Source organism: Otolemur garnettii, unplaced genomic scaffold (genome assembly GCF_000181295.1).
Source record: "Otolemur garnettii isolate 467f Iridium unplaced genomic scaffold, OtoGar3 scaffold00295, whole genome shotgun sequence".
NCBI classification, from domain to species: domain Eukaryota; kingdom Metazoa; phylum Chordata; class Mammalia; order Primates; family Galagidae; genus Otolemur; species Otolemur garnettii.
The window spans coordinates 506,539-523,021 of NW_003852690.1; the positions used below are offsets into that span (position 1 = coordinate 506,539).

Below are 16,483 nucleotides of genomic sequence, written 5' to 3' on the forward strand. Positions count from 1 at the left end.
TGCAGAAGCACATTTTGTGGGAGAGGTGAGAAGAGCAGAAGAGTCTCTATCAACTGAGAGAATGCTGAGGAGTGAAGTAGAGAGAGAATAAATCCAACTAAAATTCTGCAACCAAAAAAAATATAGGAGCCCTTGCTCTTGTTGAATGTAAAAATGGAATTTAGGAAAAGAACCAACCAAACAACTTAGAAAAAAACAAAACACATTGAAACAAGATAATAAAAGCTCAAATAGCCTGATGTGAACAATATCAGCAACCAATAGAGGAAGGAAGGAAGAGAAAAAAAAAATAACAATGACAACTACGATATCAAAAAAAAAAAAGAAAAGAAAAGAAAGAAAATACAATAGGGTGGTGCCTGTGGCTCAAGAAGTAGGGTGCCGGTCCTATATGCTGAGGGTGGAGTTTCAAGCCCAGCCCTGGCCAAAAACTGCAATAACAAAGTAATACAACAACAACAAAAAATATTTATATTAAACATATATATAACATAGGGATCCGACTTCAGTATGAATGTACTTATTTTGCAATATACTTGATGGACACCAGGTGGCGCTGTGAATTTGGGGGACAAACACACAGCTGTTAACCTCTCTCTGGTTTCCAGGCTTAGACCTTTTCCCCAGCTAAATTGTCCCTGGTGATCACCCGTTAATCTGCTCAGCACTCAGACTCCGCTGATCTAGGATTCCACAGCTCTCAAAAATTCTTCAGAGGCAGGTCTCATAGATTCCCCCTACAACAGTTCCCATGGAGTGTGGGAGTCCCTGGGCCTGTCCAGAATGTAGGACCCTCCTCACAGGTAGAACTCAGACTGCCATGCCTTAGGACCCCAGCCAGAGGCCCACCCTCACAGCCTTCTGGCAACCCTTATGAAAATGGTGGCTCCCTGTCCCGGAACTTTGCCCATATGGATGTCACACCTGCTGCCAAACCATGGCAGGACCATTCCAGACAGCACCCCAATCTGGCCACCAAATTCTGCTCTGGAGTACGCACTTCTCCAATCTTTCCACTCAACCCTTAGCTTCCCCCAGTAACCTAAAACTGCGAAAGGGTTCTTCTGGGACCTCTGTGGGGGTGCTGACCAATGGTGCCACCACTACTGCTAGCGTAGGCTTGCAGAAACTTGCCTAGTTTGTTGGGTCTCTGAACCTCTGGCTTGCCTTCCAAGTCCAATATTCTATCACTATGCCATACACCCTGAACTACCACTCCATGCCAATATTCCACATCGAGTATGATCCAGCCCTTTCCCGCTCCCCTGTTGCTCCAGGAGAGCTTGGCTCAACATCTTTCCCATCTGCTATCATGCTCTGCCGTTAGACTGTGTTTATTCCATTAAAAGGAATTTGGAGTGAAGAGCTCCCAAGACTTTGCATTTTGAAGTTGCAGAACTAATATCTGTATGTGTCATCATATCAGCCCTTTGTATAAATAATGACTAATATGGGAACAAGATTGTCATATGCAGTCTTTGAACCATGAATAAAAATATTTTAGTTTTCTTTTTTTCCTGATCCCAAACTCCATACACTTACATTAAAAGCAAATTCCATCTAAAGTAGTTACTGAATTCATTACCTGAGCATCGAAGGGAGTGGGCTAGTTCTGTTGCCATAACTTGTATGATCAGGCCAATTCTAAGTCGAAACATTTCAGCAAAGAGGCCAGGCTGGGTTCGCATATACATGGCTAGATATACCATGATTTCCTGTATGCAGAATGAATATAGACAAAAATTATGGTCCTGACCTCATAATGCCTAGTCATCTTTGGAAATTGACAGATGAATTAAAAACAACTTTAAAATATTATCACCAGATTAAGCTTTGCAATTCTGCTTACCTGTGTAAGGATTGAAATGCCCATGTCCCCTTCACTGGCTTCATCTATCAGCTGGGTGAGTGCTTCATAGGGCAGAGGTCTAAGGAAGAAGACAGTGAAGAAAGATGAAATTCTACAACCACTTAAACATAAATATGTTGCAAAAATAACAAATCTATTCCTAACTCTAAAGCATTAACTCAACATTTCATCATTATCAGTAGCACTCTGGTTCTTTTAGTCTTGAAAGATCACTCACTGCTTCTTCAAACCACTTTGGCCCATATCAACTCAGAAGAGCTCTGCTTTTTCCTCTCTAAACTTGGATTATTCTCTTACTTCATAATTTAACTTAAAACTCACTCCATGATCTCCTTCTAGACTAGTCTCTCACAGTTAGTTATTGAAAGTAATTATTATGGCTACAAAGTAAGAAAATAATTTTAAGTTGTACCTTTTTATTGATACATACTATTTGTACATATTTATGAGGGTACCTGTGATGTATTGTTACACAGAATATATAACGATCAAATCAGGGTATTTAGGATATACATCACCTTGAGTATTTATTGCAGTGTCCAGAACATGTCAAGTATTCTCTTCTATCTACTTAGAAATATACAATATATTGTTAACTATAGTTGCATTACTATACTATCAAACATAAAAACTTGTTCCTTTGGTTTAACTATATGCCTGTACTCATTAACCAACCTTTTTTCATCCATTCCCTACACAATGGAATACTATTTAGCTATAAAAAGCCGTGCCTTTTAGAAACCATTTTATTACTTTACAATCGCACTTACAGAGTTGTATTAATTTTCTGTAATTCCATCAGTACACACATACACACACACACAAACACACGCATATGCACACATCCTCTCATACTTCTGACCCTCCTATTCACACAAAACACTCTGGGGGCATGGATCATGCCATCTTCTTTTGGAATGCCTACAGTATCATAAAATTGATCTGATTTGTGATAAAAGTGTTCTGTTTGCCAGGAGCAAAATTTTATGGGTTGAATTGTGTCCCCCAGAATTCTTCTGTTGGAATCCTAACCCACAGTAGAATATGACCTTATTTGGAGATACAGTCTTTATAGAGGTAATTAAATTAAAGTGAAATAATTAGAGAACTAATTCTATGACTTGTGTCCTTATAAAGAGGACAAATGTGGACATACAAACATGAATAGAGAGAACATGTAGAGACATAAGGAGAAGATAGCCATCTACAAGTCAAAGACAGAGGCCTAGAACAAAGTCCTTTATGGCCTTCAGAATGCCTAACCCTAATGACACCTTGATTTTGATTTCTGGTCTCCAAAACTGTGAGAGAATAAATTTCTGTTGCAGTCCCCCAGTCTGTGTTACTTTCATAAGCCTAAGCAAACTAACACACAAGGTTAGGGCTATTTTCCTGAAAGCATAACTGGGAATTTACACATGGAAACTATGACATATGGTCTTAGGACATGTCTCTCTGAGCCTTCATATAGGGAGTTTCAACTGGATCTTAGAGGTAGCAGCAATCATTGACATAAACCCAGAAGGAAGTGGTACACAGACATCAGCAAAATTATCCCTGCTTAATTCTCCCTCATTTCTTCTTGACTAAGCTCTATATCTAGAGCATGTTTACAAAGTAAGCTTTTAACTACACTGGCTATAGAAGTATAACTGGAAGGTAGAGGGAATGCCTTGTTTCGAATTATTCCCTAGTAGAAAAACAGATTTTTTTGGATCACTTATAAATGCAGTTAGAATCTCTTTAAAAATATTTCTTGGAAATACACCATGTTTACAAATTTGAATTTTGTCACTGGTAAGACATGAAATTAAACAGAGTTCCTGCAGATGAGTTTCGTTAGCATGGCTAATGCAAAAGGAAAACTAATACATAAAAATTAAATGTTCTGGGCTGTGCCTGTGGCTCAAAGGAGTAGGGCGCCAGCCCCATATGCAGGAGGTGGCGGGTTCAAATCCACCCCCAGCAAAAAGAATAAAAAAAATTAAATGTTCCATCCCAGCCTGTCACTTGACTCTCCTTTCCTTCCAGCACAAGCTTATCCTAGGGTACTGGTTCCGTTTGTAAGCTGTGGCAAACCTGAGACAATGGCAAGCTGATTATAGCTTTATGCTCTGTAAATGCCCAGTTTACCCTCCTTGACTATGACTCTACCACCTTTATTCCTTCTTGAGCACCGTGGGGTTTCATCATCAGACCTATGCTCAAGTCAGACACTTTTTTCCTCTTCTTTCTGGTGTATGGCTGACATTTTGTGTGTACCAATTCCAGGTGCACTGTTAAGTTTGGTTTTTGAATGGGAGGGTTAGAAAAATCCAATAAATAAGAAAAGCTTGAGCACTACTCCCTGTGAATTTTCTCTTTTGTTCACTCACACCTTGTCATTACCAACATTCTCCCACTGTTTCTGGTAGAAGGGCACATATATAGGACATTGCCACCCATAAACCGATTAGGGCAAGAGAATTGTGGTAAGTCCACACAGCTCCTTAAAGGCTCAGAGAAAATAGATCAAACTCAACCATACTCACGCGGCGATTGTCTTTTCTCGAGGTTCTGGAGGGAGTCCAACTGTCAAATGTTTCTGGTGGGAGAGAAGGTCTGTGCAGGCCTAAGAAAAGATAGCATAACATTCTTTCCATAACACCTGGATTTACAGAAACATTTAGCTTCTCAGCCCAGAACTTTTTCCTCCACCTTAACTTAATAAACACCAACCTCTCTTCCTCAGGAAATATTATGAAGATCAGAAAAGAAGGATTTTAAGCAAGAAACAATGAAGTCTTTTAATTTTCAATGAGGTAGAGATGTTTTTGTTTTTCTTTTTACATTTTTTTTTTTGAGACAGAGTCTCACTATGTTGCTCTCAGTAGAGTGCTGTGGTGTCATAGCTCACAGCAACCTCAAACTCTTGGGTTTAAGCAATTCTCTTGCCTCAGCCTCCCAAATAGCTGGGACTATAGGCACCTGCTACAATGCCCAGCTATTTGTTGTTGTTGTTGTCATTGTTGTTTAGCAGCCCCTGCCCATGTTCAAACCCACCATCCTCAGTGCATGTGGCCAGTGCCCCAACCACTGAGCTAGCTATGGGCACTGAGCCTCTTTTTAAATTTTTAAAAAATCCTTTTTATCTTTTAGAAAGAGTCTCACTCTGTTGCCCAGGCTAGAGTGCTATGGTTTCACTGTAGCACATAGCAACCTCAAACTCCTAGGTTCAAGTGATCCTCCTGCTTCAGTCTCCCAACTAGCTGGGATTGCAGGTATACGCACAAGGCCTGGCTAATTTTCTCAATTTTTCTTTTTATATATTTATTTACTTTATTTCAGATTAAGATAAGAATACAAATGATTAGGTTACACAGTTTACATGTGTTAGGTAAAGTTCAAGTTGTAGTTTAGTCCTTTACCCAGGTGTGTCATATACCTCTACATTGTACATGTTAGGTGAGAGCACACAAAACTCCCTCATTCCTCCCTTCTCTTTCTGACACCCCTCCCTACTTGAAGGTACCTGTGTTTTTCTCTCCTTTGAGTGTGTAATTGTTCATCTACTACTTCTATTTTTCTAGATTTTTTTTTAACATTTGGAGTTCATTGAAGGTACAAAAATTAGGTTACACATTTTGTATTTGTTAGGTAAAGTCCCTCTTAACACTGTGTCCCACCCACAAAAGTGTGACATACACCATAACCTCCATCCCTCTCCTTCCACCCTATCCCCAGCTCCCTTGTTCACCTGTCCACCTCCTTGAATTGATTTGAGTTTTTCTCTTATGTGGGTATGTATTAGATTGTCTACTGGCTTCATATTAGAATTGAGTACATTAGATTCTTCCTTCTCAATTCTTGTGATACTTTACTAAGAAGAATGTGTTCCAACTTGATCCAGGTTAATACAAAAGATATAAAGTGTCCATCTTTTCTAATGGCTGAATAGTATTCCATTCCAGCTTGTTAACTCACTCCTAGGTTCACAAGTATTTAGGTCACTTCCATAGCTTGGCGATTGTAAACTGAGCTGCGATAAATAGTTTCGTATAAATGTCCTTATGATAAAATGATGTTTTCTCTTTGGGATAGATGCCTAGTAATGGGATTGCAGGCTCAAATTGGAGGTCTAAATTCAGTTTTTTGAGAATTCACTATACTTCCTTCCAAAAAGGTTATATTAGTTTGCAGTCCTAGCAGCAGTGTAAAAGTGTTCCCTTTTCTTGATATTCACGCCAGCATCTGAGGTTTTAAGATTTTGTGATGTGGGCCATTCACACTGGGGTTCGATATCTCAGGGTGGTTTTGATTTGCATTTCTCTGATGATAAGGAATGATAAGCATTTTTTTCAAATATTTGTTAGCCATTCTTCTATATTTATCAGAGACAGTTCTATTCATATATTTTTTCCAATGGTGGATAGGATTGTTTGTTCTTTTCTTTTTGACTAATTTGAGTTATTCATAGATTCTAGTAATCAAGCCTTTGTCAGATTCATACCCTGCAAATATCTTTTCCCATTTTGAAGGTTGTCTTTTTGCTTTACTTGTTGTGTCCATAGCTGTGCAAAAGCTTTTCAGCTTAATTAAGTCCCATTTGTTAAATTTTATTATTGTTGCACTGGCCAATGAAATCTTTGTCATAAAATCTTTCCCCAGGTCAACATCCTCAAGAGTTTTCCCCACACTTTTCTCTGAGATTTTTTTACCTTTTCATGTCTTAGATTTAAATCTTTTATCCATCTTGAGTCAATTTTTGTAAACGGTGAAAAGTGTGGGTGAAGTTTCAGTGTTTTATAGCCAGTTCCCCCCAGCCCCATTTATTGAATAGGGATTCTTTTCCCCAGTGTATGCTTTTGTTTGGTTTATTGAAGATCAGAGGCAAAGTAGAGACTGGCTTCATCTCTTGGTTTTCTATTCTGTTCCATATGTCTAGGTCTCCATTTTCATGTTAATATCATGCTATTTGATTACTATGGACTTGTAATGTAGTTTGAAGTCTGGTAGGGTGATGCCTCCAGCTTTGATTTTATTACTAAGAATAGGCTTAGGTATATGGGTTTTTTTACAGTTCCATAGAAAACAAAGTACTATATTTTCCAGTTCTTCAAAATATGATGTTAGTATTTCAATGGGGATTGTATTGATTCTATAGATTGCTTTGGGCAGAATAGACATTTTGACAAAGTTGATTCTTCCAGCCAAGAGCATGGTATGTTCTATCATTTGGTAATGTCTTCTGTAATTTCATTTCTTAGGTTTTCATAATTCTCTTTGTAAAGATCCTTCATCCCTATTGTTAGGTATATTCCTAAGTATTTTATTTTCATTGAGGCTACTGTGAAAGGAATTGTGTCCTTGATTTTGCTTCTCAATTTGTATGTTATTAGAATATATATAGGCTACTGATTTGTTACTGTATTTCCTGATCAGTTCTGGGAGTTTTGTGGTTAAGTCTCTGGGTTTTTCTAAGATCACATTATCACCAAAGAATGAGTGTTTGACTTCCTGTGCCCCCATTTGGATGCTGTTAATATTCTTCCCTTAACTTATTGCATTGCCTAGAACTTCTAGAACAATGTTGAATAATAGTGGTTATAGTGGACATCCTTGTCTGCTTCCAGTTCTAAGTAGAAAAGCTTTCAGTTTTATTCAGTTCAGTATGTTAGCTGTGGGTTTGTCACAGATGGCTTCAATCACCTTAAGAAATGTGCCCCCGATGCCTATTTCCTTAAGTGTCTTGTTAGAAAAGGATGCTGAATTTTGCCAAATGCTTTTTCTGCATCTCCTGAGAGGATCATATGGTCTTTGTTTTTGCTTGTATTGATACGGTGTGTTACATTTATAGATTTGTGTATGTTATACCAGCCCTGCATCCCTTGGATGAAGCCTCCTTGAATGTGATAATTTTTTAATGTGTAACTGCAATCTATTAGCTAAGATTTTGTTGAGTAATTTTTCATAGATATTCATTAGTGAAATTGGTCTGTAGTTCTCCTTTTTAGTTGGGTGCCTTTCTGGTTGTGGAATCAAGGTAATGTTTACTTCATAGAATGTGTTGGGGAAGGTTACTTCCTTTGCAATGTTTTGAAATAGGTTCTGCAGTATAGGCACAAGCTCATCTTTGAAGATGTGATAGAATTCTGATGTGAAGCCATCTGGTCTAGGACATTTTTTTTTGTTGGAACCTTTGTTGTTATTTTTGCCATCTCAGTGCTTGATATTGGTCTTTTCAAGAGATCTATTTCTTCCTGGGTAAGTCTAGACAGATGGTATGCCTCCAAGTATTGGTCCATTTTCTCCACATTGTCAAATTTCTGGGCATCGAGGTTTTGGTAGAAGTCAGAAATAATCTCTTGTACCTCACTGGTAGCAGTTGTTATTTCCCCCTTCTTGTTTTTTATTGATGTTATTAAAGAGTTTTACTTTACTATTTCTGGTTAATCTGGCCAATGGTTTGCCAATTTTATTTATCTTTTAAAGTACCAACTTTTTGTTTCATTAATTTTCTGAATGATACTCTTATTTTCAATTTCATTTATTTGTGATTTAATATTGGTTATTTATTTTCTTTTGCTAAGTTTGGGATTGGATTGCTCTTCCTTTCCTGTTCCTTGAAATGATTCATAAAGTTGTTGATGTTCATTAAGTTGTTGCATTCTTTTTGTTTTTCAGATGTAGGCAATTGAATATGATGAATTTTCCTCTTAGGACTGCTTTTGCAGTGTCCCCCAGGTTTTGATAGCTTGTGTTGTCAGTGCTGTTATGCTCAAGGAAGTTAATGATTTCCTTTTACATCTCTTCCTTTACCCAACTGTAATTCAGCATAAGGTTGTTTAGTTTCCATGCTTTTGTGTGGGGATGAAAATTTTTGTAGGGGTTGAATTCCACCTTTGTTGCCTTGTGGTCTGAGAAGATACAAAGTATAATTTCAATTCTTTTGTTTCTTTTAGGGTTTGATTTGTGTACCAGGATATGACCTATTTTGGAGAACGTTCCATGGTACAACTAGAAAAATGTATGTACTTTACCTTTGGGGTGGAGTGATCTGTATATGTCTATCATGCACAGTTTTGGTTTTTTTTTTATAAGACTCTTACTTTGTTGCCCTTGGAAGAGTGCCATGGCATCATAGGTCACAGCAACCTCAAACTCTTGAGCTGAAGCAATTCTCTTGCCTCAGCCTCCCAAATCACTGAAACTACAGGTGCCCATCACAATACACACCTATTTTTAGAGATAAGGTCTTGTTCTTTTTCAGGCTGATTTTGAACCTATGAACTCAGGAAATCTACTTGCCTCAGCCTCCCAGAATGTTAGGATTACAGACAGGCATGGGCCAGTGCTCCCATCCTGAAGCACAGTTGTTCTAGGGTCACCGTTAAGTCCCTCGCATCTGTGTTTAGTTTCTGTTTAGAGGATCTATCCAGTGCTGTAGGAGGAATGTGAGAGTACCCTACTATTATGGTGTTATAGGATTTCATATTGCTCAACCTAACTAACATTTGTTTTGCAAGTCTTGGAGCATTTAAGTTGGGTACATAAATATTTAGAATTGAAATGTCTTCTCGTTGTATTGTTCCCTTGACCAATATGAAGTGTCCATCTTTGTCATTTTTTGATTTTAGTTAGTTTAAATGTACTTCTATCTGAAAATAAAATGGCAACCCCTCCTTTCTTCTGATTTCCATTTGCTTGAAATATTGTTTTCCATCCTTTTACCCTGAGCCTTACTTTGTTCTTCAAGGCCAGGTGTGTTTCTGGAAGGCAACATATGGATGGCTTGTGCTTTTTTTATCCATTTAGACAATGTATGACTCTTCAGTGGGAAACTGAAGCTATTAACATTTATTATTTTTCTTTTTATTTATTTTTTGAGACAGACTCTCACTTTGTCACTCTTGGTAGAGTGCTGTAGTGTCACAGACTATAGCAACCTCAGAGGTAGTGGACAAACTTGTCAAAATAGAAGGCAATGGTCATCTACCTGTAATCTATTTAAACAAAACAATCTCCAGCCCAGAATTCTATATCCTGCTAAGCTAAGCTTTAAAATTGATGTAGAAATCAAATCTTTTACTGATATGCAAACACTGAGGAAATTTGCCACAAGACCAGCGCTATAGGAAATACTTCAACCTGTTCTACACACTGATCATCACAATGGACCACCAGCAAAATAAGCACCCAGAAATTAAAGGACAGACCCTAGCTTCTAAAATGATGAAAAAGATAAAACTAAGCAAAGGACTCTCACAAAATAAGAAGAATAAAGTGTGACCACACTTATCAATTATCTCAATAAATGTTAATGGCTTGAATTCCCTGCTGAAGAGGCATCGAATAGATGATTGGGTAAAAAAAACACAAGCCATCCATTTGCTGTCTGCAGGAAACGTAGCTAGCCTCAAAAGACAAATTAAAACTCTGAGTTAAGGATTGGAAGACAATTTTTCAGGCAAATAGAATTCAGAAGAAAAGAGAGAGCCTCTTCTTATTTTTGGAAACAAGTAGATTTAAAGCAACTGAAGTCAAAAAAGACAAAGATAGACACTTCATATTGGTCAAGGGAAAAATACAACAAGAAGATATTTCAATTCTAAATATTAAGCACCTAATTGCTCTTAGATTCTTAAAACAGACCTTAATTAGTCTGAGCAATATGATATCCTGTAACACCATAATATTAGGGGACTTTAACAATTCTCTTACAGAGATGGACAGATCCTCCAAACAGAAATTAAACAACGATATAAGGGACTTAAAGGAGACTCTAGAAGAATTGGCTTGATAGATGTATATAGAACATTCCATCCCAAAGCTAAAGAATATACATTCTTCTCATCAGCCCTGGAATATTCTCCAAAATTGATCATATCCTAGGATACAAATTAAACCTCACTAGAATAAAAATAATTAAATTTTTACCTTGTATCTTCTCAGACCACAAGGCATTAAAAGTGGAACTCAACTCCAATAAAAAATGTTCAACCCCACACAAAAGCATAGAAATTAAAAAACCTTATGCTGAAAAGACATTTGGGTGCAGGAAGAAATAAAAGGGGAAACCATTAACATCCTTGAGCATAAAAACAATGAAGACACAAGCTACCAAAACCTGTGGGATACAGCAAAAGCAGTCCTGAGAGGAAAATTTATTGCTTTAGATGCCTATATCTGAAAAACACAAAAAGAGTGCATTAACAAACTCACAAGTCATCTTATGGAATTGGAAAAGAAGAACAATATAAACCTAAACTCAGCAGAAGAGAAGAAATATCCAAAATTAAATCAGAGATTTATTAAATTGAAAAAAAAGAATCATTCAGAAAATTAATGAAACAAGGAATTGGTTTTTAGAAAAAAATAAATAAAATAGATAAACCTTTGGGCAGACTAACTAGAAATAGAAAAGTAAAATCTCTAGTTACCTCAATCAGAACTGATGAAGGGGAAATAACAACAGATGCCACAGATATACAAGAGATTATCTCTGAATACTATCAGAAACTCTATGCCCAGAAATTTGACAATGTGAAGTTTATGGATCAGTATTTGGAATCATACTCTCTCCCTAGACTTAGCTAAGAAAAAATAGATCAACTGAACAGACCAATTTCATGCACCAAGATAAAAGAAGCAATAAAAATATCTCCCAACAATGGCTTAGTGCCTGTAGCTCAGCGGCTAGGGCGCCAGCCACATACACCAGAGCTGGTGGGTTTGAACCCAGCTTGGGCCTGCCAAACAACAATGACAAGTACAACCAAAAAATAGCTGGGCATTGTGGTGGGTGCCTATATTACCAGGTACTTTGGAGGCTGAGGGAATAAAATCACTTAAGCCCAAGAGTTTGAGGTTGCTGTGAACTGTGACACTACAACACTCTACCCAGGGTGACAGCTTGAGACTCTGTTTCAAAAAAAATCTCCCAACAAAAAAATGCCCTAGTCTAAATGCCTTCACACCAGAATTCTGTCAACCTTTCAAAGAGATTATTCCCATACTGCAGAAATTACTTCCAAAAAATTGAGGAGGAAGGAATCTTCTCCAACATGTTCTATGAAGCAAACATCACCCTGATACCAAAACCCAGGAAAAGCCTCAACTACAAAGGGAACTTCAGACCAATTTCACTATGAATACAGATGCAGAAATTCTCAACAAAATATTAGCCAACAGATTACAGCTTCTAATCAAAAAGTCATACATCATGATCAAGTAGGTTTCATCCCAGGGATGCAAGGCTGGTTGAACATACCCAAGTCCATAAACGTTATTCACCATATCAACAGAAGCAAAAACAAAGACCCTATGATCTTCTCAAGAGATGCAGAAAAATGATTTGATAAAATCCAGCTTTGTTTTCTAATTAGAACACTGAAGAGTATAGGCATAAGTGGCACATTTCTTAAACTAATCAGAGCTAACTATGACAAACCCACAGTTAATATTCTGCTGAGTGGAGTAAACCTGAAAGCTTTTCCACTTAGAACTGGAACCAGACAAGGTTGTCCTCTGGCACCACTACTATTCACCATAGTTCTGGAATTTCTAGCCAATACAGTCAGGTAAGAGAAGGAAATAAAGGACATCCAAATGGGAGCAGAGGAGGTCAAACTCTCCCTTTTTGCTGATGATATGATCTTATACTAAGAGAACCCCAAAGACTGAACCATAAGACTCCTGGAAGTCATCAAAACTATAGTAATGTCTTGAAATATAAAATCAATGTCCACAAGTCAGTAGCTTTTGTATACACCAATAACAGCCAAGATGAGAGGCTAATTAAGGACACAACCCCTATCACCATAGCTTCAAAGAAAACAAAATACCTAGGAATATACCTAACAAAAGAGGTAAAGAACCTCTATAAAGAAAATTATGAAACCCTAAGAAAATAAATAGCAGAGGATATTAACAAATAGAAGAATATGTTGGGGGAGTTGATCTACTCTGATTATTCATGTTGCCAGAGTCTTTCCGCTGATTCTGCCCCATGGTTATTTTTCACCATTTGGCTAGAGAAGCTGGTATGGTGAAATTGAATTGAGAGTTCCTGGAGTTGTTATTAACCAGCCCTTTACCAGAGTGCTGGGACTGGTGACTGTGGCTTTTGCCCCATATCTTTACAAAGGTCCCATTTAGTATTATAGCCTAAGACTCTGGGGGCCCACTTGGTATGATGGGGCTAGGTGGCTTTGTCTTGTATTCAGCTAGACCGTGTCCAATCCTTGTGAAGCAGTGATTTTGGGTTGAAATCTCAGGTGTGGAGGAATACAAGCAACCAAGACACCCCATCCCCCACAGGCAACAACTGGAAGAGGAGAATCAAACCCTCCCACTACAACACAACCAGGATATAACCTTGGAGGGTCCTCAGGTGATAGGCCCAGATTGAGAGTTCCAAACCAATTGTCTGGGTCAGCACAAATGCAGATCAAGTGGGAGAGTTCAAAAGGTCTCCAGCAACTGGACAGCAGTGGTCCACTGGGAGCTCAACTGTAATTTGCTCTGGAGTCAGAAAGGTCCGCCCAGCAAAAGAATTAGTCAAGAGGGGCTGGTACCTTCTTCTCCACCTTGCACCTCCATCACACACAGTCACTGGTAACTCTACAGGGCTGTGGCCTAGATCTCTAATACTCAAGTACACCAGGGATTTGTGCCTGAGTCAAACACGAGTCAATGCCTCCATGACCGGGATCTTTCTCTGCACAATCTGCAGGTGGGAGGAGTTCAGGCCTGATTTCCTCCTGTGTTCATTGGAAACCGGGGAGAGTTCCACCTGCATCTGTAACCAGCCAGGGGTTACCGTGGCAGAATATGGTTCTTTCCCTCAGAGACCATGCCTCTGCCTTGGCTGCACTCCACCTCTGGAGCCTCTGTGGGGCATGGTCAGGCTCCCTCCATGTTCCACAGAATTGGGGAGGTGTCTCTCCCAAATTTGACCCCAGAGGGAGGGTCTGGGGAGCTGCCACCCCAGACAGAGGTGGCGCTGCTGGTCAGGGGTGCCACTGTGGGACTAGTTGCAGGAGTGGGTGGGTTCCAGTGGGCAGTGCCTCCACATGGGTCAGAGGAGAGGGCGGCTGCCTCTGTGGTCCCCAGTCGGTGGTGCAGTTCCGTGCTGTGCATTTACCAGCATGGGGGAAGTCTCTCTCCCCTTGTGACTCCCTGCTTCTACTAGAGTTATAGTTTCAGTGCAGCTGCCCTGCAGCCCATGAAATGCCCCGCACTAGCAAAAATCCACCAGACACTCTGGATTCTGCATGGGGTAGTCTTCCAGACCGCCAGGAGAGGGGGAAAGGGTGGATTGGGAGTTCAGAAAGGCAGGGAAAATATTTGTTCAACTTTTATCCCGGGCAAGAGACTACATGGCCTTGCAGAGGGATCTCTCTGGGGAAGGAGTCCCAGCCTCAGCTGCTCTCTCCTGTGTGGTATAACAAGAGGTCTTCTGTTCACTTCTCGCTTGTATTGATAACACAGCAACCCACTCTGGGGGGAGGAGTAGGATTCTTGTCCTCTTTGGGATGGGTTTTGTACCTGATATTTGCTTCCTTAGAGTTCCATCTTGCCTCAGCAGGGGTGATGTGATCCCATCAATCTCTCTCAGCTCAGCTCCCGATCTTCAGCTTTATTGGGTTCGTTCTGGCCATTATTTCTCCCTATGGATGGGAGGTTCTGCTGAAAGCTGGTTTCGGTCAGCCATCTTGCCTCTTCCTTCTATTTCCATAATTTCTTTATAGTTTTGATCATCTGTGATAGTTCTCTTGTGATCCCTTGAGGAGTTGATCTGTTCTGGTTTTTCATGTTGCGAGAATATTTTTGTTGGTTCCTCCTTGTGTGTTTTCTTCTTGTTTACATTCTTCCCATACTTACTTCTCTCACTTTTGCCTTCTCCTTAATCTTCCTTGTCTCTGTGCTTTGGTGTTGAAGTAGCCTCTTTGGCTTTTGAAGTACCAAGCAGTTGTCTCAGTAGCAGTCCTTGATCCATGACAATGTTGTTTCTGAAGGGGACGCTCCAATTTCAAACTGGCTGGTGTCTCCTCTCCCCGATCTTAGAGCAGCTAATGAGGAGATGGCTTTAGTCTGCCAACTTGGAGCCCTCCCATTTTTCTCTTTTTTATAGATGGGGTCTCATTTTTGCTCAGGCTGGTTTCAAACTCATGAGCTTAAGCTATCCTCCTGTCTCAGCCTCCCAGAGTGCTAGGATTACAGGCATGAGTCACTGTACCTGGTCTAATTTTTTTTTTTTTTGAGACAGAGTCTCACTATGTCACCCTTGGTAGAGTGCCAAGGGGTCACAGCTCACAGCAACCTCCTTGGTCTTAAGCAATTCTATTGCTTCAGCCTCCCAAGTACCTGGGACTACAGGTGCCCGCCACAGTGCCTGACTATTTTTCTTTTGCAGTTTTTGGCTTGGGCTGGTTTTGAACCCGCCACCTCCAGTATATGGGGCCGGCACTCTACTTCTTTGAGCCACAGGTGCTCACCTGGCTATTTTTTTGTTGCAGTTGTCACTGCTGTTTAGTTGGTCCTGGCTGGGTTTGAACCTGCCAGTCTCAGTGCATGTGGTCGGCGCCATTGTGCTATGGGTGTCAAGACTTTTGATTTTTTTTTTTTACAACAGAGTCCTACTGCTCCCCTTGGTAGAGTTACGTGGCATCATAGCTCACAGCAACCTCAAACTCCTGGACATAAGCAATTCTCTTGTCTCAGCCCCCAAGTAGCTGGGACTATAGGCACCTGCCACAATGCATGGCTATTTTTTATAAATGAGTTCTTGCTGTAGCTTAGGCTGGTCTTGAACTTAGGCAATCCACTCACCTGGGCCTCCCAGAATGCTAGGTTTGCAGGTGTGAGCCACTGCGCCTAGCCCAAAAATCTTTTAATTTTTAACTTCTTTGAATACATATAGTTGTCCATTAAAATGGAGTAAATGTGATATTTTGATACAAGTACACAATGTGTAATAATCAAATCTGGGTAAATGAGATATCCATCCCCTCAAATATTTATCACTTCTTCATGTTGGGAACATTCCAAATCTACTTTTCTAGTTATTTTGAAATATACAATAAATTGCTGTTAACTCTAATTGCACTATTACACCATTAAACACAATCTTATTCCTTTTATCTAGCTATGCTTTTGTACCCATTAATCAATTTCCCTTTATTTCCTGTCCTCCATACCCTTCCCAGGCTTTACTATCTACCATTTTGCTCTCTACCTCCATGAAATCAACTTTTCCTAGCTTCCACATATTAGTGAAAACATGTGACATTTGTCTTTCTGTGCCTGGCTTATTTCACTTAACATAGTATCCCTCCACTTTCATCCATGTGGTTGCAGGTGACATGATTTCATTATTTTCTATGGTTGAATAGAATTTCATGTGTATATGTGCCATGTTTTCTTTATCCATTCATCCATTGATAGGCACTTAGGTTGATTCCATCTCTTGGCTATTGTGAATAGTACTGCAGTAAATGAGAGTAAAGATAATTCTTCCATATGCTGAATTTCTTTCTTTAGGGTATATATCCAGTAGTGGAATCATATGGTAGTTCTATTTTTAATTTCTTGAGGAAATTTTTTAGGGTATATATCCAGTAGTGGAATCAT

General features: G+C 39.4%; 1 protein-coding gene across 3 annotated transcripts in view; it reads right to left on the reverse strand.

The window, feature by feature from the left end:
* Nucleotides 1-16,483, reverse strand: part of PHKA1 (phosphorylase kinase regulatory subunit alpha 1) — a 404,208-nt gene that overhangs the window by 94,110 nt on the left and 293,615 nt on the right. For all 3 annotated transcript variants that reach the window (XM_003803354.3, XM_003803353.3, XM_012813746.2), the window contains 3 exons: nucleotides 4,402-4,481; nucleotides 1,850-1,928; nucleotides 1,586-1,715 (listed from right to left, as the gene is read on the reverse strand). In XM_003803354.3, the coding sequence (XP_003803402.1) occupies nucleotides 1,586-1,715; nucleotides 1,850-1,928; nucleotides 4,402-4,481 (289 nt within the window). The remainder of the gene's footprint in view (nucleotides 1-1,585; nucleotides 1,716-1,849; nucleotides 1,929-4,401; nucleotides 4,482-16,483) is intronic.